General features: G+C 40.1%; 1 protein-coding gene across 1 annotated transcript in view; it reads right to left on the reverse strand.

Annotated features, from left to right (window-relative positions):
• F5 (coagulation factor V) overlaps window positions 1–18,218 on the reverse strand; it is a 69,996-nt gene that overhangs the window by 17,743 nt on the left and 34,035 nt on the right. Inside the window, 7 exon segments of the mRNA XM_040636190.1 lie at window positions 1–124; window positions 3,083–6,773; window positions 7,965–8,177; window positions 10,053–10,203; window positions 11,317–11,528; window positions 11,915–12,014; window positions 13,654–13,831. The exon segment at window positions 1–124 is cut by the window's left edge and continues 3 nt beyond it. Of these exon segments, the coding sequence (XP_040492124.1) occupies window positions 1–124; window positions 3,083–6,773; window positions 7,965–8,177; window positions 10,053–10,203; window positions 11,317–11,528; window positions 11,915–12,014; window positions 13,654–13,831 (4,669 nt within the window).

Here is an 18,218-nt window from a genome sequence, read left to right on the forward strand (position 1 = left end):
AAGAATGCCGAGATGCTCTTCGTACTCCCCCAAGGGATCACGTTTGGTGAAAGTGCTATCGAGGTACTTTCGAAAGACTACTTTCTTGTATATGGTGTTCTCTGGGATATCATCAATGTCTTCGCTGAAATAACAATAAAGATAGTATTTGTTTAAAAGAACAAATGAAAGACCATTCAAAGAATTGGGGGAATTATCCCTGTTTCTGAGTATGGGTATTATGGATATTTAATCAGTACTTGAGGAACAAATGAATGAAAATATAAATGAATAAAAACTTAAGCCAGTAAATATCCTTCAGATCCCAGCTCACATATCATTTCTTAGGTAAGTCCTCCTATAAGCCTGTATCGTTCCTTGAGTTTCCATAGTATGGCTACAGTATATATAGCATATTCCTGTAGTGTTATATTTCTCTAATATATATATAGTAAGTTATATGTCATTTATTTGTGAGATTAAAATCTATTAAAATCTGACACTGATACTAGAGTGAAAGCCCCATGAGGTCAGGGATCATGCCTAGTTTGCTCATTCTTTCATTTCTAGTACCTAGCAAGTTATCTGGCGCATAGTAGGCGCTTGACAGATTTTTGTTTAATGCATTAATAAATGAACAAATATAATCATATATTCACAGAGCAGATTTTAATATCAGAGGCAGACAAAGCCATGTAACTGGATAGTGCCAGGGCTTGGGGCTGTCAGGTGACAATGGTCACCCTTGTGAAGGCCACGAGATGGCTGGGAGTTTTATACTCTGAAAGTAGCCATTCTTCTCACATTTGCTTTTTTTTTTTTTTTTACATCCCATTATTCCTTGTACGGTTCACCAGCTCAGTCCGGGGCCAGCTCACATCATATTTTCTCACTGATTCCTAAATTTCCCAAGCCTACAGAAACAGGCCAAAAGCTCACCCACCAGAATCCCATTCCACCTTCCTTCCAGTGTTCTTACCCTACTGACCCCATCCTTCCAGACCCTAAGCATAACATAGTTTCACAGAACTAATGAGGGACAAGCAAAGCAACTCTGACGGCCATAAACATGGGTGCATATCTGGAATGGTACATAAGATTTTGAAGGAACTGGTTTCATCCCTTTCCACTTTGGAAAGGCCCTTAATCTTACTCCTTCAGGGCCTCTCTTAGAAATCCCTAGATAAACTATTTATTCTCATAGCAATGGGTGGTACACTTAAATAGGAAGTCATGGAAAGATGTGTTTTTTTATTATTTGGGGGCGGTGGGAGGAAGAGCAGAGGGAAAGGGAGAGAGAGAATCTTAAGCAGGTTCCACGCCCAGCATGGAGCCCGACATGGTCTCAATCTCACAACCCTGAGGTCACGACCTGAGCTGAAATCAAGAGTTGGAAGCTTAACCAAGTGAGCCACCCAGGTGCCCCCCCAAATGTGTTTTAAATGAAAAGAGTTCTAATATGGAAATGCCAGGCATCTGATTAATGAAATAATTTCTGTAAGCCGTACCATGCATTGTGTTTGCTTACTCTAATTACACTTTCTTTTTTAGTAATTTTTAGTGTAACTATTAGCTTTTGCAAAAGCTGTGTACTATAGTTAGACCGTTTAAACATGGTCACCATGCTGTGTCCCTGAGAATCTATAGCTGACTAAGCCTTGCCCCTTGTTCCTCCCTCTCTTCTGTCTCTTCCCAGAATACAGAGTCCAGCCCATTATGACATTCCATCCTTAAGCAGAATCAAATTGAAAACTCTTTTAAAAATGTCTATGGATCGCTTAGAAACTCTCTGTTCTAAGTTAGGCCACTTATAAAATTGCATGAACCCCTTCAACTCTATGGTTGAAGAGTGGCTGGAACCCTGAAATGTTAAATCTGAAGAGGATCTTGGGGGCCATTTGGTGTAACACTTCATTTACAAAATGAAAGTAACAAGGTTCAGGAAAGGAACTGACATATTCCAGGAAACAAAGAATGGCTGAAACTTTTGAAGTGTCTCATTGCTCTTTGGATAAACACCAAAATTCTTCCCATGGCCTGCAAAACCTGGTGGCATCTGGTCTTTGCAGAGCTCGCCAAATGTTTTCTTAACACTCACCCTCTTCTTGAGCTCCAACTACAGGCTTCAGGGCTTCCTCCTTCCATAGGGCCTCATCATGCTCTTCTCTCTGTCTAGAATGTTCTCCCCTCTCCACTTCCTGCCTAGGTCACTTCTGTTCCTCCAGCTCAAATGCCACTTCTTCAGGGTCAGATTCCTCAAGTCTCATATCCCCATGTATCTACCTTTTCTTCTCGGTCTTTAGCTGGTTATATTTTACACTTATTTATGTGAGCATTTAATTTGTATCCACCTGCCCAACTAGACACAAGTTCCATGAGGGAAGGAGTCATGAATGATTATATTCTCTTTTAGAGTCTCAACACTTAGCACAATGCTTAGGAGAGAACAAGCACTCATTAAAGAGTTATTAAATGAGTGATTCTATAAGCCAAGTTACAATTCAAGTTTAAATCAAGGTAAATCATTGAACGACTGCCTCAGTAGAAGGCATAAACTTGCTTTTTGTTTCTAAACTGACTTATATCCTTGGCCCCTGCTACTGGAATCTCATGTAATTTGAATCAAACATCACCAAGATGCTGTATGCTTTACATTGCTCAGTAAACAATTTACAAATATTTTTGGTGCCCAAATGCAAGAGGAGATTTCTACATCACAAATTTGGATTTGAAGCCAACTTCAATGAAAACATGTTGATATCCGTAGCTATCTGCAGATAGCTACGGATAGGTTAGGCTCTGCACTGAAGCAAGGAGAGGGGGTAGGAACATGTGTGCTGAAAGCCGGAGAGAGAGGAGGGAGCTTCTTTAACTATAGAATATCATAGACTTCTTATACTGATTGTTCTTATATTATCCAAATGTCACCTAATGTAGAGAAGCTAACCTTGGAATTGACAAAGGAAATCGTATAGAACAAGTTGCAATAGGGGACCTAAATTACACTTAGTATGATTTGCCCAGAATTATTTCCTTGGACTGTAGCAATCTTTTTAGCAGTAGTGGAAACATGAGAGTATAAAAGGAGAAAATTTGGCCAAACCTTTGAGCAAATTTTGAATAATCCCAGGATACTTCTTCAGCAGCAATGTAATAATACTTTCTGTTTCCATTGTTGCTGCGGAGGTACCATGCTGCAATGTTGTCAGGATTTCTGGAGGAGTTAATGTCTGTCCTAGTGTCAGTTTGGTAAGGGTTATCATAGGCCACGTAATCAATTTCAGCAGTGTATTCTTCACTGCTCTCTTCCTTCTGCCTGGGAATAATCTCAATATAATCTCCATCATTTGCACTGAGGCCTACTATCACTGGTGGGTTAAGTTCTCTTGGCATAAAAGTGTTATTTAGGGTAGGAGACGGTGGGAGAGATGGCACCTGACCAAGGTCTGGATAAGGGAAAGTCTGACCAAATTCTGGAAGAAGAAATGACTGACTAGATTCAGAGGTGTAGGATGTCTGATCAAGGTCTAGAGGAAGTAATGTCTCTAGATCAGGAGGAAAGGACATTTGACTAATGTCTGGAGAGACAGTTGCCTGACTGAGGTCTGGGGAAGGGAGCATCTGATCGAGATCTAAAGAAAGGGTTGTCTGGCTGATGTCTGATGAGAGAGTCTCCTGGCTGAGGTCTGGGGAAAGGGTTGTCTGGTCAAGGTCTGGAGAAAAGGTTGTCTGGCCAAGGTCTGGAGAAAAGGTTGTCTGGCCAAGGTCTGGAGAAAAGGTTGTCTGGTCAAGGTCCAGAGAAAAGGTTGTTTGGTCAAGGTCCGGAGAAAAGGTTGTCTGGTCAAAGTCTGGAGAAAAGCTTGTCTGGCCAAGGTCTGGGGAAAGTGTTGTCTGGTCAAGGTCTGGAGAAAAGGTTGTCTGGTCAAGGTCTGGAGAAAACGTTGTCTGGTCAAGGTCTGGGGAAAGGGCTGTCTGGTCAAGGTCCGGAGAAAAGGTTGTCTGGTCGACGTCTGGAGAAAAGGTTGTCTGGTCAAGTTCTGGAGAAAAGGTTGTCTGGTCAAACTCTGGAGAAAAGGTTGTCTGGTCAAGGTCTGGAGAAAAGGTTGTCTGGTCAAGGTCCAGAGAAAAGGTACTCTGGTCGAGGTCTGGGGAAAGTGTTGTCTGGTCAAGGTCTGGAGAAAAGGTCACCTGGTCAAGGTCTGGAGAAAAGGTTGTCTGGTCAAGGTCCGGAGAAAAGGTTGTCTGGTCAAGGTCTGGAGAAAAGGTTGTCTGGTCAAGGTCTGGAGAAAAGCTTGTCTGGCCAAGGTCTGGGGAAAGTGTTGTCTGGTCAAGGTCTGGAGAAAAGGTTGTCTGGTCAAGGTCTGGAGAAAAGGTTGTCTGGTCAAGGTCTGGGGAAAGGGTTGTCTGGTCAAGGTCTGGAGAAAAGCTTGTCTGGCCAAGGTCTGGGGAAAGTGTTGTCTGGTCAAGGTCTGGAGAAAAGGTTGTCTGGTCAAGGTCTGGGGAAAGGGTTGTCTGGTCAAGGTCTGGAGAAAAGGTTGTCTGGTCAAGGTCTGGAGAAAAGGTTGTCTGGTCAAGGTCTGGGGAAAGGGTTGTCTGGTCAAGGTCCGGAGAAAAGGTTGTCTGGTCAAAGTCTGGAGAAAAGTTTGTCTGGTCAAAGTCTAGAGAAAAGGTTGTCTGGTCAAGTTCTGGAGAAAATGTTGTCTGGTCAAAGTCTGGAGAAAATGTTGTCTGGTCAAGGTCTGGAGAAAATGTTGTCTGGTCAAAGTCTGGAGAAAAGGTTGTCTGGTCAAGGTCTGGAGAAAAGGTTGTCTGGTCAAGGTCTGGAGAAAAGGTTGTCTGGTCAAGGTCTGGAGAAAAGGTTCTCTGGTCGAGGTCTGGGTAAAGGGTTGTCTGGTCAAGGTCTGGAGAAAATGTTGTCTGGTCAAAGTCTGGAGAAAATGTTGTCTGGTCAAGGTCTGGAGAAAAGGTTGTCTGGTCAAAGTCTGGAAAAAAGGTTGTCTGGATGAGGTCTGGAGAAAAGGTTGTCTGGTCAAGGTCTGGAGAAAAGGTTGTCCGGCCGAGGTCTGGGGGAAGTGTTGTCTGGTCAAGGTCTGGAGAAAATGTCTGGTCAAGGTCTAGAGAAAAAGTTGTATGGTCGAGGTCTGGGGAAAAGTTTGTCTCCCTGAGGTCTGGGGACAGGGCTGTCTGGCTGAGGTCTGGAGAAAGGGTTGTATGGTCAAGATCAGGGGAAAGGGCTGGTTGACTGAGACCTGCAGAGATGGTTGCCTGCCAGGCTTCAAGTTCCAAGGAAGGGAACATTTGACCAACATCAGTAGGGAATGGCTTGTTTCTTAGGTCATAGTCGAGCATCTGGCCAGGCTCTGGGGGAGATGTGTGGCTAGAGTCTGTAGTAGGGTGCATTTGATCGGAGTCTTGAATAGGGAAAGTTTGATAGTGTTCTTCTGGGGGTATTGTCTGATAACGATCTAAAGGGGAGCTTGTCTGACTGGTGTCATTTGGGGGATTGTGATTATGGTCAAGAAGTGAGGCTAACAGGCTAAGATTCACAGAGGGGAATGTCTGATTGAGGTCTGTGGGAAAAGATGTTTCACCGGATTTATGGGGTAACAATGAATGATCAAATCTCCTGTCTGAAAATGTGGTATTGCCCTTTCCTCTTAGAGGGTGGAAGCCCCTCGGAGATAGAGCAGTATGGTGTGCAAGCTTCTCTTCTTTTTTCTTTTTTCGTGTTTTAATGAAAAAAGGGATTTTCTTCAATCCACTGTTGCCTCCATCCTGTTTCACTTGTAGAGATTTATTTCTAATTCCAGAAAATTTTGGGTGGCCACTCAGCTTTCTGTGCTTGTCTGTGAGAGGGATGTTTTCTGCCCAAGTCCTTGAGGCATTCTGGGGGCTGTCCAGCACCTTGTCAACAGCCATGTCTTCATCAGCATCTGGGACTATTTCATAACTACCTTTCTCAGACACCACATGCCATTTCCCATTCAAAATCTTGGATGGATTCTTTTGTTTTAAGAGGAACAGATCATTGGGAAGGTCTTCCCAGGGTCCCCTTCTGGAAGGAGAAGAGTTGCCTTGGCTTGAATGTCTCCCAGTTTTATGTGCTGAAAATCCCACCTGGGAGAACTTGTGCTTTGCTGTGTGCTCTCTTTCTTCCTTGGATTCCTTATGCTTAGCATGTTCTTGACTCCGGAATCCTTCTGCATCAAGTGGAAGTAGGCTTACTCCTGTGATACCTGACTGTAGAGTGTCCTCCATCAAGTCTTCAGAATAAGGGCTGGAATGCTCTGCTGTCGAACTGTTGAGAGCTGAGTTCTTGTCTAAGCCAATGGGTCCCAGAGGGGGATCAGCTGTGGTGCCTGCTGGGTGAGGAAGAGTTTTCTGACGTTTTGCAAAGTTATAGACAATAAGCCTGCTAATGTTACTCAGGGAAGAAGAATTTGAACTGGCAGCTGTATCGGTACTTGGAGGAATGAATTCAGAATTGTTCTCCAGAGCCAGGGCAGTAAGATTAAACTCATCTTCCTCCTGATTCCGTGATGAATTTCTGAATGACCTAATTCCTAACCACGAAGCCAGGTTGTTCTGGTAATCATAGTCCGCATCACGCTCTTCATCCCTGTTTTCTGAAGAGTCTCGCATCTTCCGTGTAGTCATGACTGTTGGTGCTGAAGGTTCATATATAATCTCATATGAGTCTTCATAATCATCCCGGATACACTTAACATCCCTGAATCTCAGCCTTAGGTTTTTGTTTCTTGGGTTGGAATTTATTGTAGTTAACATCCAAGTTCCTATAGAAGAGAGACAGAGGAAACAGAAAGCTCTAAGCCCAGGAAAAGATGTAGAAACCCTAGGATCCATTGTGGCCGATAATTTTCAATGAACTTCCATCAGGGATAACAAGTGTGGTCTGTGGGTCACTGCTGATCTGGGAACTGTTGATCATGGTCGATGGTGACACAAGGAGAGAACCTGGGTGTCAGGTGTTTAGAAAACTGTTCAGCAATTTGACATTGCCATGCATCCAAGCACGTGATCAGTACACTTATCTCATATAACAGAATATAGACTGAAAGTATTGGTCAGTGGAGATTAGGGAGAAAACTCTTAGGACAGATAGTTTAAGAGTCACTATTTTAGAATATATTTAAAATATTTAAAAAGGGATGAATTAAGAATAAAGTGGGCTTTGACTATCATAAACATCTTGTTGGCTGCACATCTTGTTTGAAAATTGGAGTGAGGGGGAGGATGATGTAAGAGACATCTAGATATTTCTAGATATTTCTAAGCAGTAAATGATTCAGGTGGGCCCAGGGCAATTTTGAATCTCTTTGAAATGGTATTACCTTCTGGCGTACAGATTTCCTGGGGAGTCTGCAACAGTTATCACTTGTTGAGTGTCGGCTGGGTGCTAGGCACTTGGTATAGATGACAATTAAGGGTCAAAGCAACCCTGTAAGGTGTGATTTTGGTTTTGAGATGAATACACGGAAGCTCAGTGAGGTTGAGTAACATGCCCAAGGTTACACAGAGTTCCAGAGCACATCTGAGGAACTCCAAAGCCCACGTGCTTTCCATGCTTCCCACTACTGTCTCTGAGGCCAGCCTCCAAGGCACTGTATCTGATGATCGCTAACTAACCCACAGTGGCATGGCTAGCTTTAAAAATGGAAAAGGCCGTTTCGATAAAAGAAATGCACTTTTGTGGCTGAATGTTCATGCTTCCCCCTCAAAGTCATACCTTATCTTTTTGCTGTTTTGTCTTTACTTCTCACGTAGCCCAGAGAAGGATAAATGGAACCCACATTAAGGGACTAGACCCATTTAATTAACTAATATCCCAAACAGAAATCACGAGAAGTATTGAAAGGAAAGCCTGTATGGGGTCAGAAAGATAAACTCAGGAATTGTGGTAGTTTGGGAAGCTGCAGCAGACCTTTATAGATCAGAGGTTCCTCTCCAAGAGTCTAGGCTCTTACCAACATTATCCATTGTGACGGTCACAGATTCCCCACGCATGGGGAAGAGGGTCAAGGTGTCCTCATGTCTCTTTCCATAGATGAATGAGTGCCCAGTGAAGTGAATGGTCAAAATATCATCCTGGGTCCCCACACTGCAGAAGTGCCACTGGACAGTGTCATCAAAGCAGAATCCGAGTGTGGGTATACTCTCCGGCACGTAGCCATTGATCGCTGAAAGAGTAAAATCTGTTAACATGCAAGCCTCTGCCAACAAAAGGGCACGTGTCTAATTATACCTGAGATGAATGTCCCAATATTAATTGCGTTGTGTCAAAGCAGTAATTATATGATAAGCTTCACCAGGTCTATCTGCCATGTGACTAGAACAACTCACACTTCCCAAATGAGAACTTATTTTCCTAATTTAGCCAAGGGAGAAATATCAGGAGAAAGACAAAGCCTTTCATTCACGTTGACCTATTCATTCGTCAAGTGTCAAATGCTTTATTTTCCACGTTCCGCTTTTAAGGAGAGTCTAAACCTCAACTTACAATATTCTCCCTGGAAGAGAAGCATAGTATAAGAAATTCATCCTGACACATTCGTTGGTGAATAAGAAGTAATGTCCCTGAAAGTAATGTCCCTAAATTCATCTTTAGCACATTTTGCAATTTTTATTGCTCCCTTTTAACATTGAGATAATCTATAATTTTTATTCAAGTATTGAGTATCTTTCCAAGGGGCACAGCTTTAGACAGTATCTTTACTTACTTAGGTTCTAAGCATGATAATAAAATCACACATTTGATTTCTATGAGGACAGGGCCGACCGCTGCCTGCGTTACATTCTAGCTCTGATACTAGTACGGTGCCTGGCACTAGTGAGCGCTTAAATATTTACTAAATAACTGATATAATATGTTTTTGGTTTGCATTTCATTCAGGAGGCTCTTCTAAACGGTCTATAGCTGTACTGTCTAACACAGTGGCCACTAACTACAAGTGGCTGTTGAGCACTTGAAATGTAACCTGGATTGAGATGTGCCGTAAGTGTGAAATACACACCAGATTTCAGAGACCTAGTATGAAATAAAGAAAGCAAACCTCGTCAATTTTTATATTGGCTATATGTTGAAATGATAATATTTGGGATATATTTCTCTTTAATCTTTCATACGGCTACTAGAACATTTTAAATTATATTTGTGGCTCATACATAATCTCTATTGGATAGCACTAGCCCAAAATGATGACAGACTCACTGCCAAAAATGAAATTATGCAAAGAAAGCTGAGACACTCCGTGTTTGGAATTATTTTCAGGACACCTGCCAGTTCTGAGAATTCCAATAATTCATCTGAAACTATATGAATAGACCATGGAGAAGTCATCCTCATATCTATGATTGCCTATCAGAGAAGGCGATCATGATGGCTCTTGACGCTAAGGAACAGTGGTGGGGACCCTGCCACTGTGGCAAAGTTTGCTTCTAAGTGGCTTGGTGAAATTTCTCTTAGACTTCTCATAGCAGTGGCTTTAGGTGCTGAAATTGAAAACCGCAGCAAATGCCTGAACTTTGGCTGGGGGAATTCCTTCTGTTCTGAACTCCTTGTTGCTCACTTCAAACCTCTTCGTGAATTGGCTTTTTAAGATTCTTGGTTCGCCATATGCATTCTGCCCCTGTTTGATGTGACCATCCAGCATTGGATACCTTACCTTGTTTCTGCCCTGGCCGTGAAGACTGTGCCCCTTGCACCCAGTCGAAAATCCCCATACACCACTGACCAAGGCCTGTAGCCCCTTTCCTCAACACTCCCACCCCTCGCCCTGTTCCTCCAGAGTGGAGCTCCTCAGAGCGGGCGCCATCTACGTCCATGCACATCCGGAGCACGAGACCAAGAAGACTTCCTAAGGAGAACAAGCTTTTGGCCTCTTGCCGTAAAAAGGTTGCTAGCGTGTCCCCCAGTAACTTCATCACCAAATCTCTGGATTACGAGTGAGGATAAGAGGTGAGTGGATTCTAATCCATGTCTCGGCCTTTATGCACAGTCATACTTTAAGCACAGAAGTGACAAACTGATGGACAAAAACAGTGATTTGACTTACTGCTCATGATGTTCGATTCATAAAACTTGGGGTCATCACGTTTCACCTTATCAGGATTTTCACAGAACTTGTTGATATTGTCCTCAATGTACCAGCTCTTGTTCTCATCAAACACAGCAAACACGGCCTGCTGCTCAATGTCTGCGGCCCTCTGGAGGGTAAAAGTGCTGTGTTCAGTGATTAATGTTCCAGTGGATGACCCACAACACTGAGCTCTTCTCAGAAACCAAAGAGGCACAGTCTTGGGGCCACTGCCTCCACAAATTCAGGCATTTATGAGAGCCCATTTTGTACAAAGCCCTTGTTAGAGCCAAAGGGAATATGCAAAGAAAGACAGAGCAGATCAGAAAATTCAGAGACTAAAACATTCTAATAGAAAAATTCCATCTTCTTGTGGGAGCTGTAATTGTGTTTTATTTCTGTAAGTGGACACCTTTCAACCTGAATGATTCACTAGACATGCTCCAAATAGTTGCAAAGGATAAAACAGAAGGTTGCAATAGGAAAGCTTTCTACGTATCCCTATCCATTTCCTTTCCTAGCTCAATAAATTAAGGTCTAACAAATGTCGATTTCTGATTTTTCTAGGCATCTATTTATTGTATATACCTTAGGATAAACTTTGATTATAGCTTACCCTGGTGGGGGAATTTTAAGTTAATAATATGAGACTATTATTCTCCAATGAAGATCCGTATCTTTGTTCACTTTTTTTCTATAATTCAGTGTTACTAGAGATGGACCATTGTCCTGGTCCAACTTCACCAGATTCTATGTCTTCAAAGTATTATCTCTCTTATCTCTCCCTGGTGCAGGTCTCTGAAAATAACAAGGATTGGTAGAGAGCTTTACACTTTCACTGGATGGTATCTTGCTGAGCCCCAAAACAACCCTGTAGAATTTTTTTTAGGAGGGTTATTACCCATTTGATAAAAGGAAGAAATTAAGAGAGGCTAAGTGACTTGCTGATCACATAGCAGAAGACCTGGAATTTCAAACTAAAACAAAATATGGTGTCACACTATAGAAAAGCCTTCTAGATGGAGAATCTAGATGAAAATAGGTAAGAAGAAAACGACAACAAAGGGGAAAATGTGGTCAGTACAAAGCAAAGGAATAAAGGTGGTCACGTTTGCTCTAAAGAAGATAACATAATATTTTCTATTCTCTAGAAGGAGAAGTCCCATTATGTAGCACAGAGACCTAATCTGTTCCAGCCAGAAGTTCCTGGAATTTCTGAAAGTTTAGTTTGTGGACAGAATACCTGTATGCCTCGCTTATCCAGGGATCTGCTCTTACAAATCAGAAGTAGCCCGATCAACCCAGAAGCAATGTCCCTTGTGATATCCACATTACTGTAGTATGGTCTTGTTAGGCACTGGGCGTCATTTTCTGTGGGTTCATCAGACTCCAGGATGTTCCACTTATAAGTATAGGTTTCCCCTGGTTGAACTGCTCTGATCATGGTGTTATTGTCTGAAAGAAAATAGAGTCAAAATTGTTTCATTTTCAAAATTATTACATTAAACAAACAGGGAGTTCTCATTAGAACCAATTAGTATTAGGAAAGGAATATTCTTTTCCTATTAAGCTCCATCTAACAGAACCCTGGATGACATGTCGCCATTAGAGATTGCTCCACTAGAGGGCGCTATGGCACCAACAAAGAACAACGTATTAGGTAAGCACCAGGTTGTAAACAAAATCCTTGAAGTGACCAGGGTTTGTTTCTGACTTTTAGGATACCCTGCTTATATACGACCTGACTGCACAAGTTATATCACTGAGCAAAGAGGACAGGTAGGAAAATATGACTGTCTCTCAGGGGTGAGTAGTTCCATTCAGTAGACTCCGACTCAAACCTGACGTGAAGGAAGAGTTGACTTCATCTTCGTAAGGAGAGAAGGTCACTCCATGAGGGTAAATGCTGTAGACACGGCTGGCCATATTTTTGAACACGATCTAGAAAGTTAACTCAAATTCATTATTTCAGGACTTAAGTCAGTCATGAGAATTAACATAGGATGCTAGCTTCGCGTGTTCACTTGCGGGAGGGTGCGTGTGTGGTAAGGTGGAACACGGAAAGAGAAGTCTCCCCTTAGAAGTGACATCTTCCTCACAATATATCACTCTTTCCAACCTGATTCCCGTTCCCCTTCCCCTCTCCTCTCAGCTCGGACCACATCTGCCTTCAGATCTGTTCCTTCTCCTCTTTAGACCATGATCCCCTTCTCCAGCCTGGCAGATCTCCTAGGACACTGTCCTTGGTGTCATCTTCTGAGGGACACACAAATAGCCAGATCCTGAATTTCCAGCGAGGTGTATCCACACTTGCTAAAAGGGATGGGGGAAATCAGAAATGAGGGAAGGGAAAGAAGAACAGAGAAAGGCTGCTTTCTATCCTTTTGTTATTTTTAAATGAACACAATTGTCCTTGTGTGCAGATATGTTAGTTCACCCCCACAAAGGGGTGAAGGGAGGAGCATTATTTACTCAGGAGTCCTAGTTAGGCTCCTTAATTTTTAAAGGAGAACCTTAATCTTATCTTCTGTTGGTTGAGGGCCAAAGCGTTTGGATCACCTTTAATCTGTAGATTACCCGCATTCTAGAATCTTGTCAAAGTTGGCAACCTTTATTTCTCTGCTGCCCACTTCCTATCAAAAGCTCAATGATGTGACATATATTTAAGGAAAGCTGTCTGAAGAACATTCAGTGTTCTTGAATAATATCTAAATTTACCTTCATCAGAGACCAATCATGGGAGAACTGCATACCCAGAGCACAATGATGACTTGTTTATACTCAACTGTATTTACTGTTATGTTCTCAGCTATAATGACAAACATTGTTTTACAAAGCTATGTGACTTATTCATTCATTCATTCATTCATTCATTCATTCCTTTAAGATTTATTTATTTGAGAGAGACAGTGCATGCATGTGTGGGAAGGGCAGAGGGAGAGAGAGAATCTCAAGCAGACTCGCTGCTGAGCATGGAGACCGATGCAGGCTCCATCTCAGGACCCTGAAATCATGACCTGAGCCAAAATCAAGCATCACACGCTTAACTGACTGAGCCACCCAGGTGCCCCAGCAACTTAATTATTATACCAATTGTAGGAATTCTATCAAGGATTACAACCACTGTATTATACCGCTTCTTCTTCTTAAGGATCCGTGGGAGAAATTGGTCTCAGTATCAAGGGAAATTAGTTTTCTTTATGACTACTGTGAATCTTGCCCTGACATATTTTACTCAGATGTTAGAAAGCTTTGGACAAAATTTGTGGGCAACTTATAGGAGCATAGAGCATGTGTTTCATTATACTTGTCCATGGCTTTATTTTCTTTGTCCCCATATTATCCTTCACCTCAATTATAATGGCTCTTTGTTTTATTCATTTATAATTTGATAAATTGTCTCCGATTCTTTGTATTATGAGGTAGGCTATAAATCAGAGCAAATACTACATAAAAACTAAAGATGCATTTGAATTAAAAACTACATGAACATATTTTTCTTTTTAACACAGACAAATCACCAGTACTTATAGTCTTTCCTGTTTAATTTCTCCCATTGTTCTATATTTCTGTTACTTACTTTGAGTGTGTCTCTGACCTGGGCTCTGATAATAGGGCCCAAGATCCCATCTTCTTTGATATTTGGATTCTCCAAACGTTTGGTGAAAGACTCATCTTGATACTGTTTGTAGACAACCTTCTTATAATGTTTTCCAATTTGGTTTGAGAAATTATCCAAATGCAGAGATCTGTATTTTCTTAAAGTGAAATGAATTTTTAAAAAAAATTAAACCATTTGCTCAAGTAAAGGCCCCACAGGATGAGGAAATCCTTGTGCTTAGAAGTTCTGCTCTTGGATTAGCTAAAATACTAGTTTTCTTAAAAAAAAATTCTTAATGTGGTTTGCAAAGTCCCAGTATCTGCTCTCTAGCTGGACAACTGGAAACCTTTGTCTCCTCCATCACTGATAAAGTTGTGGGCATGGTCAGAAACAGCTACTTAGAACTTCCTGTCACTCTGGACACTAGCATAGACCTTAGATGTCCCTGGGAAAATGTCTATCCAAAAAAAAGGGGAGGACATATTGCAAATTTTTCTCAAGTCTTTGTTATCACTTCATTTATGGTAACTTAATTGACTTCCCAGGTATTTCTCAATCTCTGCAAGTTACGTTCCCACACCAGGAAGCTTTGACTATCTTTATTAGTCATAGTTCTGTGCTGTTGGGCTCACGCTTCTACCATCCACCCAATCCTAGTGCCAACTAAAAAGCCACCGCCTCCACCCATCCTCTGTAGCTACCCCATTACAACAAGCACTTTTCCTCTTGGTCCTCTTTATTGCCTTAGTTTTGCAAAAACAGAAGTTCCATGATAGAATTTACTCATTTTCTGCATTTATTTTGCACAATAAAAAGCACACGCTCTTGCCAGAGTCCTGGAATCATATCTCAGTTCCATCATTTATTATTATATAATCTTGAGCAAGTTCCTTTTTAGCTCTTTTTCTCAAATTTTTTGAAGAGCAAATACAGTCCAATGATTTTGATTACAATAGAAAGCTCTCACTCACACATTTTTTCCCATCAGCCCCACCCCCGATCTTCTCTGTGTTTTCTAAATATTCACTTGCATTAATTTCATATGTATAATTCCAGAGCATCTTTATGCATAAATATGCAAATATGACTTGCAGATACTAATATTCTTATACTCTCACTCCTTTAACCAAAGGCACCCTTTTTGTTTTTGCATTTTCCCAGCTTTATTGAGGTGATTTTGGCAAATAAAAATTGTATATATTTGAGAAGTACAACATGATGATTTATGTATGTATATATGTGATTACCACAATTAAGCTAATTAACACTTCCATCACCTCACCTAGTTACCATTTTCTTTTTTTGTGGTGAAAACACTTAAGATCTACAGTCTTAAATTTCAAGTATAAAATGTTAAGTACAGTCACCGTACTACTTAATTAGGTCCACATATAAGTGAGATCATGCAGTATTTGTCAGTTTGTGTCTGGAATGTGTCTTAGCATGATGTCCTGCAAGTTCAACCACATTGTTTTCAATGGCAGACTTTCCTTCTTTTTTAAGGCTGAGTAATATTCTATAGTGTGTGTGTGTGTGTGTGTGTGTGTGTGTGTGTGATATTTTTTATATCCATTCATCCATCAACAGACACTCATGTTGTTTCCATTTCTTAACTATCGTGAATAATGCTGCAATGGACACGGGAATGCAGATATCTCTTTAAGATATTGATTTCGTTTCCTTTGGATATATATTCAGAAGGGAAATTGCTGGATCATATGGTAGTTCTATTTTTAATTTTTGGAGGCAACTTCTTACTACTTTCCATAATAGCTGTACCAATTTCTATTCTCACCAACAGTGTACAGAATTCCATTTTCTTCATACCCTCACCAGCCCTGGTTACCTCTTTTTTGTAGTAGCCGTCCTCACAGGTATGAGGTGCTGACCTCATTGTGGATATGATTTGTATTTCCCTAATGACTAGGGATGTTGAACATCTTTTCATATATCTATTTGTCATTTGTATATCTTCTTTAGAAAAATGTCTGTTTAGGTCCTTTGCTCATTAAAAAAAAATTTGTTTTATTATTTTTTATTTTTAAATACTCTCTACACCCAACATGGGGCTTGAACTCACAACCCCAAGGTCAAGAGTCCCATGCTCCACTGATTGAGCCAGTCAGGCACCGCCTTTCCCCATTTTAAAATCAGGTGTTTGTTTTTTTTTTTCCCATCGAGTTTTTAAATATATTTTAGGTTTCAACACCTTATTGGAGATAGAGTTTGCAAATATTTTCTCTCATTCCATAGATTTATTTTTTGTTTTATTGATTAGTTCTTTCGCTACACAGAAACTTTTTATTTTGATGTAGGCCCACTTGTTTATTTTTGTTTTTGTTGCCTGTGCTTTTTGTGTTATACCCCCAAAAATCATTGGGAAAACACATGTCAAAGAGGTTTCCTCCTACCTTTTCTCCTAGAAGTTTTATGGTTTCAGGTCTTACATTTAAATATTTAATCTATTTTAAGTTAATTTTTGTGTATGCTATAAGCTAAGGGTCCAGTTTCATTCTTTTGCATGTGGATATCCAGTTTTTCTAACATTAATTATTGAAGAGACTATATTTTTCCCATTGTGTATTTTTAGTGCTCTTGTCAAATATTAGTGACTATATATGTATGTGTTTATTTCTGGGCTCTCTATTTGGTCTAAGTGTCTGTTTTTATGCCGTTATTACACTGTTTGATTGCTATAGCTTTGTAATATAGTTTGAAATAAAAAGCCTTCAGCTTTGCTCTTCTTGTTCAAGATTGTTTTGGTTATTCAGGATCTTTTGTGGTTCCATACGAATCTAGAATTGTTTTTTTCTATTTTCATGAAAAATGCCTTTGGAATTTTGTTAGGGATTGTATTGAATCTGTAGATAGCTTTGATTAATCTGAACGTTTTAACAAAATTAATTCTTCCAATCCATTAACATAGAGCATATTTCTATTTGGTTGTCTCTTCTTCATTTTCTTTCATAAATATCTTATAGTTTTTGGGGTTGGATCTTAGATCTTTCACCGCCTTGGATAAATTTATTCCTTAAGCATTTTATTATTTTTAATTCTATTGAAATGGGATTGTTTTCTTCATTTCTGTTTTGGATAGATTGTTGTTAGTTTAATAAGTGCAGCTGATTTTTATATGTTGATTTCATATCCTGCCATTTACCACATTCTTTCATTAGTTCTAATAGATTTTTGGTGGAGTCTTAAGGGTTTTCTATATATAAAATCATATCCTCTGCAAAGAGAGATAATTTTGCTTTTTCCTTACCAATTTGGATGTCGTTTATTTCTTTTTCTGGCCTGATTATTCTGGCTGGGATTTCTAGCACTATGTTGACTAAAAATGGCACTCTTGTCTTGTTCCTGATCTTGGAGAAATAGCTTTCTTTGAGTATGATGTTAACTTTGGGTTTGTCACATATGGCCTTTATTATGTTGAGGTACATTTCTTCTATACCTAACTTGTTGAGAGTTTTTATCATGAAAAGATGTTGAATTTTGTCAATTGCTTCTTCTGCCTCACCTGGGTTGCTATCATGACTTTTATACTTCATTTTGTTGGTGTGGCATATCACATTTATTGATTCGTGCATGCTGAAAAATCCATGCATCCCAGGGATAATCTCACTTGATCACGGTGTATGATCACTTTAATGTGCTGTGGATTTGGTTTGCTAATATTTTGGTGAGGATTTTTGTATCCGTGTTCAACAAGGATATTGGGCCGTCATTTTCTTGTCTCGTATTGTCCTTATCTGGCTTTGGCGTGAGGATAATGCTGGCCTTGTAAAATAAGTTTGGAAGTGTTCCCTCCTCTTCAATATTTTGGAAGAATTTGAAGATAAGTGTTAGCTCGTTAATGCTTGGTATAATTAACCTATGAAGCCATGTAATTCTGGGCTTTTCTTTGTTTGGAGATTTTTGATTACTGATTCAATCTTCTTACTTGGTAAGAAGTCTGTTTGGATGTTCTATTTCTTTATGATTCAGTCTGGGTAGGGTGTATATTTCTAGGAAATTATCCATTTATTCTAGACTATCCAATCTGTTAGCATATCATCGTTTATAGTAGTCTCTCAGGATTCTTTGCATTTCTGTGATATCAATTGTAATGTCTCCACTTTCAGTTATAATTTTAACTATTTGAGTCCTCTCTTTCCTTGGTTAGTTTAGCTAAAGTTTTGTCAGTTTGACTTATCTTTTCAAAAAACCAGCTCATGGTTATGTTGATCTTTTCTATTGTTTTTCCAATGTCTACCTCATTTATTTTTCCTCTAATCTTTATTTCATTCCTTCTGCTAACTTTGGGTTTAGTTTGCTCTTTCCCCTCTCCTACTTCCTTGAGGTATAAAGCTAGGTTGTTTATTTGGGAACTTTCTTTGTTTTCTAATGTAGGCATTTATTTCTACAAACTTCTCTCATAACTGTTTTTGCTGTATTCCAAAGTTTTTGTATGTTGTGTTTCCATTTTCACTTGTCTCAGGATATATTTTTGATTTCCCATTAGATTTCTTTTTGACCATGCTGGAAAGTGCATTTAATTTCCA

Source organism: Ursus maritimus, unplaced genomic scaffold, assembly GCF_017311325.1.
Source record: "Ursus maritimus isolate PB19 unplaced genomic scaffold, ASM1731132v1 scaffold_2, whole genome shotgun sequence".
NCBI lineage: Eukaryota > Metazoa > Chordata > Mammalia > Carnivora > Ursidae > Ursus > Ursus maritimus.